The following is a 21,025-nucleotide window of genomic DNA, read 5'->3' as shown; positions in this document are numbered from 1 at the left end:
GGAAAAATTATCCGTAATATCTTAGAGTGAAGAAAGGATTTTACAAAGGCTCAAGAAGACGTCAGAGCTCATTAGCCCAAGACTTTACTCTCTACTCTACTCACTTCGTCTTGAAATAATGTAGAAATAATATTATATATATAGTAAATAATTACATACATTTTCTAGGAACATTTGGTTTCAATTGCAACTTCAAACTTCGCAAGATAATTTTCTCTTCCACTTAAATGTTTACCATCTCTTCTTTTCAGTGTAAAAGTAGTTAAAATTCACTGGCATTGGTCAAGTAGAAAAACAAAACTAGAAAAAACCTAAAGCACACACAAAAAACAGACACTTACACAACGCACAATCAGAGGAAACTAATGTGTACATGCGTACAAGTGTTATCCTTCGGAGCCTAATTGATGCGGGGCACGTGGCGTATACGCAATATTCCATCATTCTGTCCTTGATTCCGGCGTTCGGTGTTATTTATTAAAGTATGCAAATGTGATGAATGTTTGCCCACTCTCATTAGCATTTCCTGTATTGTGTCCGCAGTTCATGTAATGGAATTAAATTAATTTTGCATCATTTTTACATGTTCACGCAGATGATGGTTCTAGAGACAGTGGTTGCACAGTCCATTGAAGTTGGAAAATTAAATAAAGATGAAAACTTAACAATTTCAAAGAGTTAATATAAAACAAATAAGCTTTGAGGCTATTTCTAATTTTCATTATTTTGTTTATAATAATTCATGAGCTGGATAAATAGAGGATGTCGCTGTTACAGTCATTATATATTAAGAAAATTGATTATAAATCCACCTCAGAACCACTGTGTGCCACATGTCACTTTCGTTTAGTTGGGCGAACAAAAAAGAAAACATATCACCATATTGCCCGCCCACACGACAACGGCCTTGACTGTCCATCTATTGTGTGGGGGCGGGAGGGGGGCATGTGCATAGATGCGGATTTATTGCCGTCTCTATGGCCACGTATCTGTATCGCCATCTGTATCTGCCAGTTCATATCTAAAATATTTATTGCGCCACTTCAATTTGTCTCTTTCAGGGGGAGATTACCCACGGAAATGCAAATCAGGCGACGGGCGTGCCAGGGGGCGAGCCGAGAGCCACACAATAGATCCAACTGAAGGCGGGGAGAGCTCGTTACAAGAACCCCTACCAATCACACACCTATTTTGGCTAATCCAGTGCAAAGATGGATATATCGATGCTATTGTTGGGCAGCCTAATTAGTGGCTGGCCCAAAGCCTCTTTGGGGGCCACCAGCAATGAGGCCAGCAGCAGCAACAGCAGCGGACACAACACTAGCAGCAACAACTCTGCATTCTCCTCGGAACTCTCGGACCACAATGCCAACGATTCCATGGAATACGATGCCGAGAGTGTGGCCCTCGAGCGCATCGTCTCCACGATAGTTCCGGTATTCTTTGGCATTATCGGCTTTGCCGGACTCCTCGGCAACGGACTAGTCATACTGGGTAAGTGCACTCTGCGAAAATCTAAGCTAATACGTGGATAATAATAATAAAGTGACTTGGACTTATTTCGAAGAGTAAATGCAAGGCCCTAGAGTTGGTTTTTGCTGAGAGTTGTATTTTATAATAATATACATTTGATAATCTCTCTAGTTTATATATTTACATCTTCTTTTTCCCTAATTTAATGAGAAATACAAAGCTATTTTCTTCTGGTGTAGGGACGACCCTTGCCGCCATAAAAAGCTGTACTCGCATCCGACCAACGCTTTCATTAGCGACCTCCAGCAAATTATGCGTAATAATTGCAAATGAAGCCGGAACAGGAGAGGTGGGAAGAGGGGCATAAAAATACAAGAGCTGAGCATTCAAGCGGAAGCTAATTGATTTTTTATATCCCATTAAGGTACGGCGAGGGAAATGGCAAAGAGGTGTGAGTGCAAGTGTGACTGGGGGAGGTTTCCTTCTCTGGCTTCAAGGGATCATTAAGATTGCACTTTTGCAAGCATTGCACGAAATTTAATACCTTTTACTACACAAAACAACATCTTTAAGATATAAATATGAATAAACAAATACAAATTGTTTATAAATTTAGATAAATCCTAACGAAACCTTTAGGAAGAATATAAAATCTATCTATGATCTGAAATATATCCTAGAAATAATACCAACAAGTAAACCAGATTTAGTTTTTATAAAAACTGTAAATATATCTTAAATAAATTTGTTGTTATAGCTTTTTCCAGCTCTTTCCACAATCTTTTTGAGTTTTTCATCTTTTAATTGAGTTTCAAGACTTTTTCCTGCCCCAAAAAGTAGGCTATAGAAAAATGTGCAATGCGGTTAAGAGAACTGAAGGATTTCCCCTCAAAGCACTTAAGGTGGTGTGTGTCCTGTGTGTGTGTGTGTCCTTAGAGATGTATCTGTGTGTGTCCTATCATCAGCAGTGCCCACAAAATCTCAACAGGCAAACACATTTTGCATACAATTTTTTGTTGTTCTTCCTTGTTGCAACGTTGCAATCTTCGTGTGAAATTCTCAGAGGCCATCTCACCTCACCTGCTGGCCACACCCACTAGGGTCGCCTTTCACCTTACAGCAAAAAAAAAAGATAAACAAAGGCAGCAAAAAATAAAGGTGGATGCTCTAAGAAAGGCTAAAAATAATAACAACGAAGGAGGTGGCGATAAAAATGAACCCGAGACGTTAGGAGGAGAGTATATAGTATAGTGCATAGTCAATGTGAGAGTTTATAGTTTAATATCAGTAGAAGCTAAAGGCTTTTTCTCAGCTTGAAGGAGAGGATATTGTAGTGGCAATTTAAATACATTTAAATTGTAATTAAAATTGTATTTAAAAAAAATTAAAATAATAAAAGTACATAGTATTCTTTTCTGTTATTCCATACGTAAGGAATCTCAGCTGGATTCAAGCTCCTTCAAAGTTATCCAAGAAACAAATGAGTTGGTGAAAGGCGTTGGGTAACAACACACCCACTGAAAAGTGTTTTTCATGTCGCTTTGCTCTGTTCAGTCTCTTTCTCTTTCCATCTGCCGACAAGCTGAGGAAAACTTTTATTAAAGTCGCAAGTGGCATCCTATTGCCTGTCTGCCCACACCCACGCTTTTTCCGAGCCTCCGCTTTCAATTTCCCTTCGAATGTGGGAAAGCCACTTTGTCAATTTGCTGCGTTGGCGGCATTATGATAAATGATTTGCAAATGAACGTATGGATTCTGTGGCAAATTATGAAGGCAAATATTAGAGGCAAGAAAGTGGTGCCAGAAAAAGTTCTTAGTTTGTAAAAAATGAGAATGCACCACCATTAATATTGGGAAAAGTATCCCAGAAACCTAAAAGACTTCAAGGGGCAATACAAACTTTAATAACTTGTAAGTCTGTTTCTTATTTAAAACCATTTTAAGAACCTAAAATTCAAATTAATTAAAATAACAATCCAGAAGAAGGATCTAAATATTTTAAGAAATATTTTTAAGTCAAAATTCCTATATCCAGTGTTATTTTTAAGAAACATATTATTGTCTTTCATTGCTGACTTTATTATCCTTGACGTTCAATCATATTTGTCCGATATTTTATCGGAGGAGTGCACTTTGTGTGCACTTCATGGGCAGATAAGTCAATTTCCAGCCGCAAACACACCCGACACATTGATAGATGGAGGCAGGGAATCTTAATTAAACCAAAGGAATATAGAATTCTTATAGAAAATGTCTTTGTACTTTTGAATTTAATATTTTAAACATTTTTTTATTTATCACAAGTAGTATTATTATAACCAATTATTATTTTCTTAATACATTTCTCCAATTTAATGCGTAAATTCACTTCAAATTGATTTAAGAAGTGAATTTATTTCCTCGAATAAACCTTGTTTGTTTCTGTGTGAATAATCTGACAGGCAATTCGCCAGAATTCGAATAAACAACACGATATTTTTGGCAAATATATGCACAAGTTTCCACAGCTCGGACACAAACTGTCAACAGCAATTTGTGTAAATCCACCGCAGAAGCACAAGCGAGCTCAGGGAGCTGGGATACGCAGATCCTGAATCCAAATGCTTAATTATAATTCATGTTTCCACAATATTTTTGGGTCCTTGTCGCTTTGATTTGCATAAGCCTTTGTCAGGCGGCTTCTATCTCGGGAAAACTTGTCGCTGGAAATTCGGATTGAAGATTGTAATTCGTTAGACGAGAGGAAACGTGACTTAATTCCCCTAGAACAATCCTTTTCTTCACTTCTTGCTAGTTCGCGGTGAAAGAAATTGACTGATTTCCGTAAGACAAAGCGATTAATATTACATAGATTATTCAGAGGCATTTAAAGAAACAAAGGATACAGGTAAAAGCTATATAAATAAAAGAGAAAAAGGTTCAAGAAATTTAAATTAAAATTAATTTAAATTTATTGATGGGAAATCTAATTATGGGAACAAAGTGACTTTAAAGTTAAAGTCCAAGGTATTTTCCAGTTGGGACAACCCTAGCTTAGTCCTTTTTTAAGCCTTTTCCCCAGTTGTTGTGCTGTGTCCTGTCAGGACTGGCAAATTCGATTTTGGTCCCAAACCCACAACATGTTTCACATTCGTCACAGCTTTCCCTTTTTTCCAAATCCTTTTGATTCAAAGCTACGACAGATGGAACCGCAGAATCAAGTTAAACGAGAACGTAACACGATTTTCGAAGCTCCAGTTAGAGGGATATATATGTCCGAAGGAAGGAAGGATTGGAAAGAGGCGGCAGGAGATGTGATAAGTTTACACATTTGCAAATTCAAAGTAGTTTGCAAGGGTCCATAATTTGTTTTCACTTTTCCCATTGTTAGTATGAGTTTTCGCTGGAAAATGCATTTCACATTTCCCGCACTTTTCCTCGAATCGCATGTAAACATTAACCATTGTTTAGCTATTTATTTTGTAATTTTTTCACAACTAGATTTGTTTCCCAAGAACATTAGCTAATGTTCAATGGAAAATGTTGAAGGAAATAACTTTTCTTTTCTATATTTTTCCAAGTGCTAACCCTACTTTTTCTTGTTTGCTACAATTTAGTCAAGGTTTTCCTACACTTTTCCCAGATTTTTTTTGCTTTGTTTGATAATTCCTGAAAAATACCAACCATACAAGGCAGCTACACATGCATGAGGTATGTACTTGCACCTGTAAATCCTGGTATGTGTGTGTGTGTGTGCTGGATACACCTGCTATCCTATCCGTGTTTAATAGACCAGCATCGAACACTTTATTATCGGAGACTGTCAGGCACTTTACTCCTTGGATAAGCTTCAATCTTTCGAGAGCTTCACATATTTCCTTCGTTTTTTGCCATTTTCTCTAACGGTATAAGTACACTGATCGAAATGTGAACCAAGAAACCATAAAATGTTGAGTTTATAATGCATTATTTATATTATAAATATATTTTGTTGCTGAATCTGCTTTTATCAGGATAATTATGATACCTTTATTAGAAGATTTACTTAAATCTCCAAAACACAATGTTTTTACTTAAAAATGTCAAAATATTTCATCAAAAATCTAAATAATTATTTAAAAACTCTAGAAATATACCCTATCCTTCCGTTTAATCGACTTTTCCTAGGAAAGGGTTATCTAATTCTGGCTAATTTCTTCGAGTGCACGCTTTCCCCTCCCATCCTGACAGTTGAAGGATGTTGCAGGCTGCACGTAGCTGCAATTTGCGGAAACACTTGCGAGTATTTCGTGAAGAAATCCGTAAAAACGTACGCACAGAAATATGCAATGAAACGGCATTTAAGCAGCATATGGCCAGAACCTGCGTATGTATTTGTGCGTGTTCCTTGGGCAAATTTACACACAAATCCACCAGGCGTACAAATTTATTATCCTGCGTTGATAGTGATAAAATTTATAACCGGCATTGAGTACAGCGCCTAAAAGCAGGCAATACAAACACAAACATGCCCGCACATGCAGAGACAGACAACAATGCCCAAGTGGGCCACACTCACACACAAACACACACACACACAAACATACATTTCAAGCACACACAGGCAATTGTGCGTGGGCGAAGAGGACATTCTCTCTCTCCCTCTCCCTCTGCCTCTCCCTCTCCATCCCACTCACTCTCGCTCTACACACTCGTCATATTTATGCTTTTTTATGGGCCATGTACAATTTTATTGTTTTACTTTTCAATGCAATGTCTGTGGGGGGGGGGTCTGCTACACACACAGGGACAGGGTTACACTATATACATGTATATACAATATACGTAAGCTCACACTCGGAGTCAAGATACTAGTACTTATTTGCAGAGACTCTAGGATTTTGAAAATAAATTTTAAATTTAAAATATAAAATCAGTTTGGTGAATGCCAAAAAACTAGCATTATTTTCAAGCAAAAATAATATTTTAAAAATAAAATAATACTATATAAATAGTAATAATTATTATTATAATCAAATAATATAATACAAATACTAGAGCCCTACTAGAGATCGCACAGAAATTGTTATGGTTTTAAGTACCTTTTAAAATGACGTCCATAAAAATCATATTTCACTTTTTCAGTTATTTTGTATGCTTTCCATATATCAAATATTCTTAATCCTCTTATTTTTTGGGTTTATATTTTTCAACTCCACTGTAAGAAAGGTGAGATAATGTGGGGTGAGGGTTAAGGCCAGAATACATGTGTAACCGAGGACCCGAACACCGTTTCGCTGGCAGAACAAAGGCATCGAAACAGGTAGAAAAAATGCCAGTTACTCGTTGTGTTCCATCTTCAAGATATGCAGAAAAGCGTTACGTTCTGTATTACAAAATCGGCTAAAAAAAACATACTTCTTAATTTATACATTTAAATAGATAATAATTTAATAATAATAATAATAATATATATATTTTTGTCTGTTGTATTTAGGAACTTTCAAACGCTTTTATTACATATTCTTTTAATAATATAAGAATTATTTAAAGAAACTCTATTAAAGTTAGTTTATGAGATCCTGTAAGCTAATTTTAAATATTTATAATGTTTAACCCCATTTCTAGAACTATGTTTTCCGAGTTGTATAATATTTTTAAATTTGAATTTCAAGTTTATGAGACTTGAACATTCCTTTCTACCTCCATTCTGTTCTTCTTTATTTAAACAAATAACAACGAAAGAAGGGGTAAATAACACAAAAGTTTTAGCAAATAAAACCTTAAAGTGGATGGCAAGTATGTCCTCCCTTCGACGACTTCTTCTTCGTCCTTCCCACACACTTGTGGCTCGCTCTTGTCAACACATATGCACATGTCCATGATGGCCATATTGTAATGTGGCGACGCCCTCGCCTTCACAGCCAGGTGTCCTTAGATTTCTCTTTGTGTAGTTCATCCTCTGCCTGATGCAAATCCTATAAATAATCCCACCATGCAGCGTCATCCTAACAAGAAGACAAAATAAAAGAATCAAAAAATAAAGAAAAGAAAGAAAAGAGTGGGGCAAAATCCTAAAAGGGTTTCTTGCCGATGAAATCCTGCATAAGGATGCCACTTCCGCTGCACTGGACAAAATATTTATTTTTCTTTACCAAAATATGGCTTACTTTGCACTTACAATAATTTTATATATTCAATTTTTAAGGAATACAATGATATTCTTTAATGTAAAAGTAAACAAATCTTTAGGTATATATTATTTAGTTAAATTATTTGTTTATTCCGGTGTGATTGTCTGACAGCTTCTCTGGATGATTGATTCGCATTTGCTTGGCAATGGTAATGATGTCCCGATGTCGTTGGCACCTATGCTAATGTTCATGGTGATTTCCATTGCGAAAGCTTAGTAAAGTAGCACCATTATTCAGAAAATGTGTCGATTTCAAAGGTAAAGATACTTTGGGCAATCACAGGGTACCACAGAGTGGCAGCTGCTTTAAGCTTATATCTCAAATTTGGTCCTGACTTTGGCGAAACTTTAAATTTGTACTTGAAAACAAATCTGAAATGTAGAATATTATTCTTATAATTATTTTATTATTTTTCACTTGACTTAAGATCAAATAGTTAGCTAATTTATATTAGACTAAGTAAATTGAGCCTCTAAAAGAGCATTTTCCATTTTAATAATGTTTATTCTCCATTTTAAAGTTCAGTATTCTTTTTCTATAATAACTAATCAGAGAAATTAATAATAGTTAAAAAATTAATGTTAATTAAATTAATGATTCATGTATTATAAATAGAACGCAAACCAAATAAAACCCAAACCAATCTGCCCTATGCAAAGTACTCCCTGGAAAGTATCCTCCCTTCCTTTTGAGCTGCCAGGACTTGCACTGATTTCTGCTTGCCGACATTAAAATTGTATTTGTATAGGCTGGCAAATGATGCAAATAAAGGAAAGGAAGGCAAAACAGATATCATGAAGGCTGGGCGAGGACACCGATTCCAGAAAAGGACCTTGGACAAAGGCTCTGTCCGGTCTGGTCCTTTGTAACCGGATATATTCATGTGCCAAAACAGGATGTCCCATCTACCTCTCTTCTACCTCTGCTGTGCATTAAATTTTAAATTAATTGCCATAGTTAAGGGGCAGCAGCAACTGTGCGGGATTTCCCTAGCAACTGCAAAACCCAAATTCCAACATTCCCATATGGCAATCATTTATGCACTTAATGATCCAAGGTCTGAAAAGGAAGGGAGGCCTAAGCCCACCCTCAGGCGACTTTAATTGGATCATAAAACAAAAGCCTTGCCGAGTTTCTCTGTAGCTCTAAGTCTGCGATGCTGTTCCTTTTAATTGCAAATAAAATTCAGTGCAATTGAAATTATGCCACCGATATATTAGAAATGAGCAATGATTTCAATGGTCTCTAAACTCGTTAATTTCTCCAATAAAAGTGTGGGGAAATCTCTTGAAATCATTTCTGTTGCTTTGCCAAGAAGTCACTGCATTTGGGAGTAATTAAAACATTACACAGTCGAGGAATTTCAATTAGTTACTTAACTCTTGGGAAATTACTTAGATAATAAAGATAATTTAAGTATTTTTGAAATGGTTTTATTAGAAACTAAACCTGAGAATCAAAGAAAAATCATATAATCAAAGGGTGCAATATATAAGGAATATTTATAATTTAAGATACATTTCCTTATAAAAATATACTTTTAAGCAATAGATATCAACGAACTTAATCACTGTTTATAGCATTGTGGTATACTGTTTAAACTTTCCACACTCTGCTCTTAAATAAGGCTCACATTACGTATACGCCACGTGCACACGCACTTGAAATGCATCAATTACAGGCTAAACAAAGGAGGCCAAGAAGGAGCATTCAGGAGCAAGGAAGTAGGGCTGACGATGCCAGAGGCATTAGGGTGACATTAAAGTTCAATAAAAGTGAATTTATGCGAGTGAACAGGAAATCCTGTCTAGGAAACACTGGCAACACGTGCTTGCCTGATTATTTGTTTATGTGTAATATCCCTCAGCCAAGGCCTCTTTCTTTCTTCTTTTGCTGCTCTTAAATAAGAGGAGTTTTTTTGTGCTTGAAGAGGCTCTGGCCCATAAATTATACTACTCTTTATTATTTTGTTCAACAAAAACTGGCACAGTTTCTACTTTAATGGTGGGGAAAAAGTTAATGTCCCAACAAAAATTCAGACTGCCCTTTCAGACCCTTTTTTCAAGCAATCCCTAAGAGGGCCCACAAAAAGTTGGTTAACCATAGGGACGGACTATTGTTGTTTTATTCCCTTTTTTTGTAATAGATGAAAATAAACCAGGCAAATAGAAGTGCCAAAGGGGCTTATTTTAAAGAACGAAAAAGGAAAAAAAAAAAACCTTTTAAATTACTAACGAAGCGAAAATAATTCGGTTATGTAAAGTGCAGAGTAATGGCTTAAATTTGTTTAATTATTAGCGTTCGAGTGAGGTATTTGCTTACTTAACTAAACAATAAAATATTTAGTAATATTATAAATGGTTTATACTTTCGAAATAATTAAAATGTCAAAGCTAGACAACTTTTTGTGACTTTAAATAATTTATTTCATATTTTTGAGTTCCTAGTCAAGGGATTTGAAACCCATAACGATTTCATAGATATACAAATAAGATAAAATAATATAAAAAGGCAATTTGTTGCCAAAAAACTAACCTACAATCAGTCGGTGCACAAAAAAAAAACATTAAACGCCCCAAGAAACCATTTCGGCAAATGTTAAAATGGGCCTGCCGGTGAACTAAATATTTGTTCTAAATAAATAAATATAATAAAAATATATATAGAAATATTTACCCATTTTATTTGTGAGCCAAATGATTTTGTTCCTGTGTATTTATTGTTATTGTTCTTTCAATTGTTATTCCTTTTCCCATTTCTATTCCTATTCCTGCAGCTTATTACTTTATTGTCCTTCGTTGGTTTTGCCTATTTCTGAGAGGGGTTTGCGCTTTTTGTTTACCCTGAAAACATCCTGTGCTAAATATATATATGAAAAGAAAATTGATTTGCGGCCTCACCTGGCTGTAAGTACAATTGCACTAAAAAAAAATTATAATAAGAAGCCAGCTTAAAAAGTGTTAATATAACAAAAAAAAACCTTATTTTATATATATTTATAAATTGAAATAATTTAGATAAGTAATTGAATTATTGAAATATTTTATTGAAAGCAAGAATTGTTGTATTTATTTTCTTATTAATTTAAGAAATGAAAAGTAAAAGTCTTTAAAAGCTAAATATTATTCATTCAATATTCTTACATTCAATATATATATTTCCTCCTTAGTCTTACTTTTTCTTCAAGCTTTCCAAAATTGTTCCAAGTGTATGCCGCGACTTTTCAAATTTCCGTTGATTGTGGCACCTGAATTGATCCAATTTCACCTGTCAAATTCTCACTTCCCCTTAAATGATTGTTGGCCTTAACAGGTGAAACTTTCTTTGGCATCAATCTATTGACAACCCATATTTTTCTGGGCCAAAAAATAACATTTTGCTACAACTCTTAGCCGTGTTGTGACCTCTTTTTGGCCAACTAATTTTTTTATTTTTATATTTTTGTTTCGTCTGTCTTTTTGTCACGCTTCTTTTGTGAGCAGCGACATAAATTGTTGGCTAATTGCAAGTGGACAAGAAAAATGTATAAAAAAAAATCTATAAAAACTGAGTGAGCAGCTCACACACAAAGAGAAACGGAGAATGTGGATAAGGCTAAGGCTAAGGGTTAGGGAAAGCTCCAAGACAGAGGGTCAAAAAGTGAAAGCAACAATGCCAGACTCCTGTTTTGCCCGTATTCCCCCGTTTGACTTTTTTCCCTACACTTTTACAGAGAGAAAAATATTTAATTTTAATTTAATTTAATTTAGAAATATAAATAATGATTCAACTGGAAACTAGTCGTACCTCCTTCAAATGTATAATAAAAATTAAAATACGTTTCCCTTTCCTAATTTAATGTATGCCTGTGATTGCTGAATACTTTCTCTCAGTGCACAGATAGCACCAGAGCAGCCAGTAGAGAAATCTAGCTGTTTGCTGCCTTTTGTCCGCGTAATTGAGGGAAAAGAAAAACTGGGAGGGCCAAAGCCAAGGGTGGAGGTTTTCCAGGGGACAAAGAAAAGCTTGGAGAAAGACCAAAGGGGGGTTTGAAGAATAGAGGTAGAAAATGGGGGTCAAAGAAGTACATGGCAGTAAGTAAAAGCGAGCATTGCCAAGGCAGCCAGATCCTTGACGTGAGGATTTCTCAGAGTTTCTAGCTCTGCTCATACATGATAGTTCCTATTCTAATTTTTATAAAGTAATTTTTACCTGTATTTATTATATATTTTTTTCGATATCCTTGCAGTGGTTGTGGCCAACCAACAGATGCGCTCGACCACCAATTTGCTGATTATAAACCTGGCCGTCTCGGACATCCTGTTTGTCATCTTCTGCGTTCCGTTCACGGCCACCGACTACGTCCTGCCCGAGTGGCCCTTTGGCAATATTTGGTGCAAGTTCGTCCAGTACATGATTGTGGTCACCTGCCACTGCAGGTGAGCCAGCCTTGCATTACCTTATATTTATTGCCATACTCACCCCCCACGAACTTGCAGTGTCTACACGCTGGTGCTGATGTCCTTTGATCGCTTCCTGGCCGTGGTCCATCCCGTGACGAGCATGTCCCTGCGAACCGAGCGCAATGCCACACTGTAAGTGCTCTTTACCTTTTACTTTTATGTTCAAAAATCTAAATAATTTAATAGGAAAAATACAATTAAAACAAATTTATTTGTACAAAAAATTTAAAAGTGAAAAGACTTCCTTTTTATACATTCTTCCTAGACCTAATTAAGGTGGCATTATGCTTCCCTAAAATTAAACAAAAAATTGAACATTTTTTCTGCGAGTGCCTCAGCTCCTTCACATAAACTCCCCCATATCATCTAGAGTAATTGCATCAATTTGTCCTTTGTAATTAGCTTGGCTTTCATTCCGACCTGCAGGCCGTGTGCCGTGGCATGTGACCTTTGCCTTTGAGCCAAAAATAGCACATCATGTCTTTAAGAAAATCTACCTTAAAGAAGGAGACAAAAGTTGCAGCCTCAAAAGAATTTGTCATAAAACTTCCTGACACATTTTTTAAGGTCATTTAAGGATAGCTTTCCAGAAATTAAGACCCACAAAAACTGTCAAGCAGTCTCCTTGAATTTTTCTCTTGTCCAAGTGCAAACTTTGACGGCAGCTTTCTTGATTAAAAAACTTGGCACGTTGCTCAAGAAATTTATACAAAAATAAATGAAAGGTAGAGCAGATTTATAAGAAATTCTTAGCAACAAAAGCAGAGGGTTTAATTAAGCTTCGAAAACCATACTGAACTCATTTTATTTTAGGGATTTAATATTGTTAAGAAAATTATATAAATACTAAATTGTAGTTTTAAATTTATATTTCCTATTACATATTTACTATTTATCTGCAGGGCCATCATGTTTGCCTGGATAACAATCGTCACCACCGCCATTCCAGTGGCCCTCTCGCACTCGGTGCGCGACTATCAGTATCACGGCAGTGCCGGCACCGCCTGCGTCTTCTCCACAGATGAGGAGGTCTGGAGTCTGGTCGGCTTTCAGGTGAGTTTCAAGTCGACTGTGAGCTACCCAGTACTCAAAACAAAAAGCTGACCCGATATAGGCGAAGTTCAAAAAAGCGTTTGAAATGATTCTGATTTGCAAGAAGAGTCCTTGGTTCTGTCCCGGTAAATGAAAGCTAGTGCCATATTTCGCAGTTATTATTTCCCTATTTTGGGTGTGAGAACACAATTCCATCATCATTCTGTTCCCCATTTAGTAGTAGTAGATCAGCCTTATCAAAAATGCTTTTTCTGTTCCAAAAAGTCGCTCATATTTACCCCTATATTGCTGTGTTTATTACTTGAACTTTGGTCTATTAATCAATTCGCCAGCCCTCTGTTTGAATCCTGATCCTGTCCTGGTAGAGAGTCATTTCATGGCGGAAGGATGTGACACAGGAAGCCACAGTTGTTCCCAAAGTGGGTGGGTAGTGGGTGGTAATGAATGAGCTTTGTCGTCTATTTCCATTTACCGAACAAATGAGGAACGTCCTGAGTAACCAAGACACTGAGAAAGTAAAACGACTTTAACTTTACATATCCCAATGATAATAAGTATCTTTTATGAATTATACAAGTTAATAAAACAAATAGTAAATAATAATTGTTAGGAAAGATATCCTAAAGATATAACGTCAATAGAAGTAGTTCTCTGGAGACAATAATATTATTAACCCAGCTAGAAAATATATTTAAACAAATGGGGAAATTGGTGTAGGACTTTAAATTTTAAAAGTGCTTTCTAGATGTCACTCTTTTTGCTCAGTGTGGCGAGTTGGATGACTAGCTGACAGACCGACTGAGTGAGTGACTCCCCCTGAGTCGTTCCTCGGCTAATTTTCAACCGTGAAGTTCGGTGGCACTCGGTAGTCGCCTCTATTCTCACTTTCCTGCTCCAATTCTCCCACTTTTCACCACTTCCCATTCCCTTTCTCATAAATCACAATGGCTTTGGCAAACAGGAAAGGTGAGTCACAACTTAAGCGGAAGGACAAAGTGTGGAAGCTGTTTAAAGGACTTGTTCAGGACTAGTTCAGACTTAAATGGGAGCCATTTCTGAGACAATTGCCGTTATTTCTCATTTAAAATATATAATTTATAAACCAAATTAATGATTAAAGGTCAAATATATATATATATTTAACCTTGACTAGGAAAACGAGTAGAAATCGATCAAACTTGTGCCACGCATTATCCGTTCAATCATAGCGAAACACGGAACAAACGGCCCAATGGTTGTCATCGTAAATATGAAAATGGAAAAGTAAGGAAGTATTTAAGCCAGAAACTGGGGGACTTATTATGGTATGGTACGGTATGCTTCCCTGAGAAACGGGGACTACTTGAATGCTTTTAAAACAAGTTCATGTTCACCTTATGAACTTCAACTTCCGGCAAAACCTCTTTGCTCTCATTCACCTAATTAAAGCGCTTATTAAAAGTGTCCACTTTACCCCTCCAAATTCGAGTCAATTCACAATTTCAATCATTTTCACACGAGGAGGAGGAGGTTAGGGGGTCCTCATCAAGCTGCCAACTCCTGCGGCAAGTTGATTCATTTCGCAGAGTGTCTGAGGAGACGCCGCGTTTATGGACAAATCCCAGGAGCAGTTTTTCGGGTCAGGCGGAGTATTAAGTGTGTCCGCCCTGTGAAGGTCCTTCCCCCGTCATTTATCACATGGCACACACTTCAGTTTATGGCTTTTTATTAGCATCCGCATAAAGTTTAAACGCCGCAAAAAAATATAAAAGAAAGAGAGAAGTTCCTCTAAAGTTGGGCAACTTTTGTTTATGCTGTACAATTTCATGGCAATCCATTGTGCGTATCTATTGGTTCTGTGTAGATTTTGTATCCTTCTATCCAGCCAAAAAGGGAGCTTTATAGTTTACCAACTTTAGATATTAAGATATTGCCCTTGTTTTGGCTCATTGATATATTTTTCAAGTCAATTTAAAATTCGGAATTGAGCAAATGAAACACAATTTTGTGCATTTACGATAATCATTGGGCGTGGAATTAACTTTTACAATTGTTTTTCTTTGGCTAAAAAGCAGCCAAGATCGTATTGTCCCAAAGAGATTTAAAACTATTAAAAAATGAAATACAAATATAAAAATATATATAGTTAATAAGAAAAGTATCTAAAAATATTAAATAAAATATTTCCATGTATGTCCATCTTAAATTCAATGTTCTTTGTTGTCCTTTTGTTCATAAAATAGTTAATTTTCCCCTTTTTAATAAAGCATTAAAATTTGTTTCGCTGAAATATTTCCCAATAATTACAATATGCAGCAGTCGTAATCAAAAATCCGGCCTATCATTAAGCCCAGATCTGAATGCGAAGCCCCGGGACTTGGATACGGACTCGGATTCGAATCCGATGAAGTGTCAGGGCGGATTATGTCACTCCTCCTCGACACGTTGTCCTGGCTTCGGTGTCGATAACGAACGACGTGTTCATTGGGTAATCCCAAGCCCAACAAAGTGATTTCGATGTCAGGCATTCTCAGCGCCCCCAGAATATGAATGCGATGGGCGTGGCAACGATTATTAACAATTGCGGCATGTCCGCCCGATTTCATTGATGCGCAGAAAAAAGAAATAAATATATTTCACCATTTATCTCACATTTTGAAAATTGAAAGAAAAAACAGACCATTGAACATAACAAGTATTCAGGAATTTATTCATTTGATTTATTTTTCAAGAAACACAAAGGTAAATTAAATTCCGAGAAGTGTAAATAAATCATTGACAAAACTTTATAAATTTGTGAGCTTTATTATTAGTTTTAATTTGACAAATCAAAGTTTGTATTATGATTCAATTATTTCTTTCATTCCTTCAACTATTTAATATTCTGTAGACATTTTTCTTATAATTTAAACCCATGTAGTCGTGATTTTTCCCAGTGCACCTTTTCCGTTTCACTGCCCTTATTTGGCGGCTCAGAACTGATATATGTTCATATTATTTTGGCTTGCACCTTTGTGCATATTTGGCTCTGCCAAGAGTGTGCTTTATTGTTTTTATTGCCTGCTTTCCGCTTTTCGTTTTCCCACATTTTCCTGCCCGGAGTGCGAGGAGAGGGGATTCCCCTTAATCATTTACACTTGGCTGATGGCAGCCACCCAACCGCAGGCGCAATCAAAACGAAATCCCCTCGAAAGTTGAGGCAATAAATGAATTTTAGGCCCTGCAGCTCATTGGAAATCCCAGAATGAACGAAAAGCAACCAATTCGAGCGCAGTTTCTGAGCTTAAAAATATTTCAAAAAGCAAACGAAAGTTTTTTAAAACGGTCTTAACAATGCAGAAGGTTGGCTAAATAGGAAATTAACTGCGAAGGATGAAGTTATTTTTTGGTGAATCTGTTTAAGGATTATAGTTTAAGATTAAAACAAAGATTAATTGAAGTTTGAAATCATGGAAAATTGGTTCTAAATTCATTTAGAAACGGTATTCAAAACGACGGAAATGCAAACTAGATGATGAGAAAACTTAAGAAATATATATTTAAAATATACAAATGCAACAATAACTTCCTTAATTAATTGGTTAATATAAGGCAATCGTAATTAGCATATTTATCCCCTTAAATAAAAATAGATTTCAAACGATTCATTAGTACAGTTTATGGGTAATGTCGAAGCAATTCTCCCTCTCAGAAAAAATGCAGCATAAATAGTTTGGCAGGAGCACGAGTATTTTCCATCATTATCTTTTTTTCAGAAACCCCTATCTCAAATGGGTCAACACACACACAGACATATTTCAGGACTATTTACATATCCTTACTATATATTTGTTGGGTCTGTGGGGACTTTTGTTAAGCGGCAGCTGGCGAAGCAAAGAGGATGTGCTTTCCATAGAGACTGATGGAAGGGTAGCTCCCGGGGGAGAAGTGAAAAGTGTCTGGCACTCATTTCTGGTATCTGGTCAGCATTACGGGTCAGCGCTTCTCACAATTTCCATGCAAAAACAAAAGCCGCTGAGATGGCAGCAGATGGCAGAAGGAAAGGACCTTCGACCGGCGAGAGACACACAAAATGATAAGCAGGAAAATTAATATGTTGGCAAGGAGAAAAGGAGAAACTATTTATACAATTATTTAAATGAAAGTTGGGTTTAAATAAGAAAATAATAAAACTTCAATACGAATCAATTCAATTTGCTTTAATTGGTCACTGAATAGACTCTTATTTCCCTTATATTTAATTTTAATTTAATTTATTTATTATATTATCCTAGCACAGCAAGTTTACACTTATAATTGTAGCGCTAGTCACAAAGATTTTGAAATTGTATATACTTAATTTTAACACATATGAACTTATATCTATAACGTATTACTACATGTCTTCTAGTTAATAATTGTTTTATTCTTACATTACATTTTTCTTTAAATATTCTTTTATTTGAGATTTAAACTGAGTTGCGGCCCTTATTGTCTTATATCTATGTGGCAGATTGTTCCACAGACGGATAGCATTAGTTGAATAGAAAAACAATTATAATATTCTATGAAATAGATCCTTTAACCTTTTGGGTTCAATTCTATGCTCTCTTCTCTTTAAGAGATCCTCCTTCAGTCCAAGCTGCTTATCGATAACTATATCGATATTTATAGATCCACAACTGTACTTTAAATATTCGATATTTTCTTGACATTTTCTAAACTTTAACTTTAAATATTTTTTTAAGCATATTTTTCGATTTAAATTCCTTTCAAAATAACTGAATTAATAATCAAGTTCTCCTTATATTTTTCCCTTTTTTCAGGTCTCATTCTTTTTATCATCGTATGTGGCACCGTTGACGCTGATTTGCTTCCTCTACATCGGAATGCTGGCTCGTCTGTGGAAGAGTGCTCCAGGCTGCAAACCTTCCGCCGAGTCACGGTGAGTATAGCAACTCAAACCAAAAATAAATAGAAATAAAAAATATCAAGTATACGCAGTGGGTACAGTGGGAAGGGAACCTTTTGCTGGCACCTGCGGCTACTGATTCTCTCTCTGTTTCTGCTCCTGTGCACCATGATGGATGTCTTTTTATTGGGCTGCTAGAAAGGCTCATGGGGCTCTTGGCTCATGCATTTTTAAGTAGTCGAGGGAGAGGGGTTAACGAAACCGGAATCCTCGTAGGTACAAATGTGAGTGATATTCCACCCAAGAAATCGGGGAAGACCAGGGTGTCCAGGATATAAAATGGGGAGAAAGGGAAGCTATTTAAAAATTGTTCAGTACAGTTTGTTTGCCAAATAAGAAGCTAATTTTAAATGACAAAAACAAAGGAGGATATTTTTCAATAAAATAAATTTATAGAATCTCTTAATTATATTTACTTGTTAGATCTTTATAGCGACAAGATTTTCCATCAATAGTTTAATTCACAATTTTCCTTCGATATTTTCAACCAATATCATTAATAAATATTTTATATTGACATTTTCTCTTTATTTTTCTTGGTAAATAAGTCTGTACTGCCGGGACTTTAGCTCTCAGAATAAGAAAAACAGGAAACTTTCCCATACGTGATCAGGACGACCGACCATTAATTTCAAGTTTAACTTTTATAAACTTTTAACTTTTAACCTCCTTCTGCATAATCTCAATCGGGAATACTTTAAACAGACTTTGCTCAAGTTTGGTTTTACAGAAAACGAAACACTATTAAATTCTACTTACTTTATTCTCTGCAAGTCCTTGGTTGAGCTTAAAAAGTTGTAGTTCTTTAAAAAAGAAAAAATATTAAATAAATTGAAGCAATCTTATTTGCTAATTTTGGATAGTTTCCTGAAATGTATTAAGCATTTATTTTGTTTATTATTTTTTTCAGATAATTTATTTTGAAACGCAATAAATCCAATTTTAATATTTTCTTTAAAATGCCAATCTATTTGCAGATTTCACTTAACTTTTTAAACAAATAAAATGTGAAAATGAAAATAAAGAGAAAAGGCTATCAAATAAATCGCGTGAAATTAGGTTTCAAGCAACTTTAATGGGCAAATATTTACTGTCATATATTTCCACAATCTGTGTGCGTTTCCATATATATTTGTGGATGTAAATATTTAACAGGAATTCGAATAGGCTGTAGGCTTTACATTGGAATGGAAATGAAGTTGCCACGCATTCAAAGTTCATAAATCACCGAGCAGCAGGCAATGCACAATTCACCAACTGAACTGCAGCATAAGTTATACATAAAGCATATACATATACCAGCATCTGATATATCTCTATAAATCTTTTTGGCTAACTCTCTGATTTTTTCTTCTTTTGTTTTTTTTTTTTTTTTGCAGCAAGGGAAAGCGACGCGTCACCCGGATGGTTGTTGTTGTCGTTCTGGCCTTTGCCATCTGCTGGCTACCAATTCATGTAAGAATATATAAAAATATATATATGTATAAATATACATATGAATGTATACAGATGTACATAGGAATGACATGTATATCAAGTAAAAAGCATGCAAATAACTCATTAAGGTCAATTCATTTGGTTGTCTAGTGTCTGGGAATCTAATTGATTAATTGAATATATTATCCTGATATATAGCTCAAATATTACTTTAATTTTACTATGCAAAATGTAGTTGATACTTGGAATATAATGTAGGAAAATGAATACAACAAAAGTTAAGAAAATAATCAACAAATTAGTATTGATGAGACCCCTTGTTAGCTGTTGCTTTGTCTTTCCAAAGTTAACTTCCTTTCTAGTTATTACTTATTAATATAAATTTAACACTACATTTTCTACTGCCATATATCTTCTACACTTACTCTTAATAACTAATGTTTAAATTTTCTTCAAAGAGGCCTCACTTGGCAGCCAGCAACAGCTGCCTTCGAATGTCCTGGCAAACAGTGGCCAGGACCCTGGGATAGTTGCCATCAATTGACATATTCTTTTCCTTCAGTCACAATTTATTTGCTGAAATGTTTAATAAGCCAAAAGGAAGACGAACGGCAGCTGCTGCTGAGGCTCCTCCAACTTGGCAGGACTCAAAGTATTTGCACAAAATCAATGTGCTCACAAATTACAAACGAAATTACAATCAGACACTTGATGTGCACAAGATGTGCAAATTGCATTTATCAATGCCAGCATATGGCCAGTCTTCGTGGATAGAAACTATATTCTATATTCCTTCACCCACTTCCCTTATAGGTCATCCTTGTGCTCAAGGCCCTGGATCTTTATGGAGCTAGTCATCTGTCGGTCATCATCCAAATCATTTCGCATGTGGTGGCCTACACTAATTCCTGCATCAATCCGATACTCTACGCCTTCTTGTCCGACAACTTCCGCAAGGCTTTCCGCAAGGTGAGGGCAATACTTACTCTCTTAATTATTTATTTTTCTTACAAATAACTTCCATTGTCCAGGTGGTGTGGTGCTGTAGCCCACCGCCTCTGATGACCAATCAACAGGTGACAAAGACCACGCGAACTGCAACCGGCAACGGAACGTCCAATATTGATATGCTCTAAGCGGGTATGTTGAGAAGTGTTTGGGCTTTGAGGTTCCAAAATTATAAAGCTTGTTAAGTTTTCTTGGTAATAAAAATGATTTATTAACTTTTAAAAATATGTGAAATATTATTGGTATGACTTGTGTCGCGATAATCACCAGTCCGAAGAAGTGTGTTTGATTTAGTGACATTTCTGTGTTAAGGTTGTGTTTACTCTTCACTGTCTTAGAGACCATAGGTAAGTATAGAGGTCTGAACATTACAATATATAGGTCAAGTACGAGTATATCCTAATATCTAGCGTTGGGTTACAATAAACCTTCATCTTGGTTGGTTATAAAGATGCTAAATATACACAAAACCGATAGATACGCACAATGGATTGGCTACCCATTTAAATTTTACAACACAAGCGTCATAA

The 21,025-nt window shown here is 35.8% G+C and overlaps 1 protein-coding gene across 1 annotated transcript in view; it reads left to right on the top strand.

The window, feature by feature from the left end:
* The window catches only part of LOC108074139 (allatostatin-A receptor-like), an 86,746-nt gene extending 66,123 nt beyond the window's left edge, over positions 1-20,623 (top strand). The window contains exons 3-10 of the mRNA XM_041774984.1: positions 1,062-1,494; positions 11,854-12,043; positions 12,104-12,199; positions 12,970-13,120; positions 17,905-18,023; positions 19,430-19,505; positions 20,301-20,456; positions 20,519-20,623. Of these exons, the coding sequence (XP_041630918.1) occupies positions 1,212-1,494; positions 11,854-12,043; positions 12,104-12,199; positions 12,970-13,120; positions 17,905-18,023; positions 19,430-19,505; positions 20,301-20,456; positions 20,519-20,623 (1,176 nt within the window). The 5' untranslated portion in view covers positions 1,062-1,211. The remainder of the gene's footprint in view (positions 1-1,061; positions 1,495-11,853; positions 12,044-12,103; positions 12,200-12,969; positions 13,121-17,904; positions 18,024-19,429; positions 19,506-20,300; positions 20,457-20,518) is intronic.
* Positions 20,624-21,025: the final 402 nt, after the last annotated feature.

Source organism: Drosophila kikkawai, chromosome X (assembly GCF_030179895.1).
Source record: "Drosophila kikkawai strain 14028-0561.14 chromosome X, DkikHiC1v2, whole genome shotgun sequence".
Taxonomy (NCBI): Eukaryota; Metazoa; Arthropoda; class Insecta; order Diptera; family Drosophilidae; genus Drosophila; species Drosophila kikkawai.
Note: the sequence above shows the minus strand (reverse complement) of the source record. Positions and strands in the feature narration are given on the sequence as shown.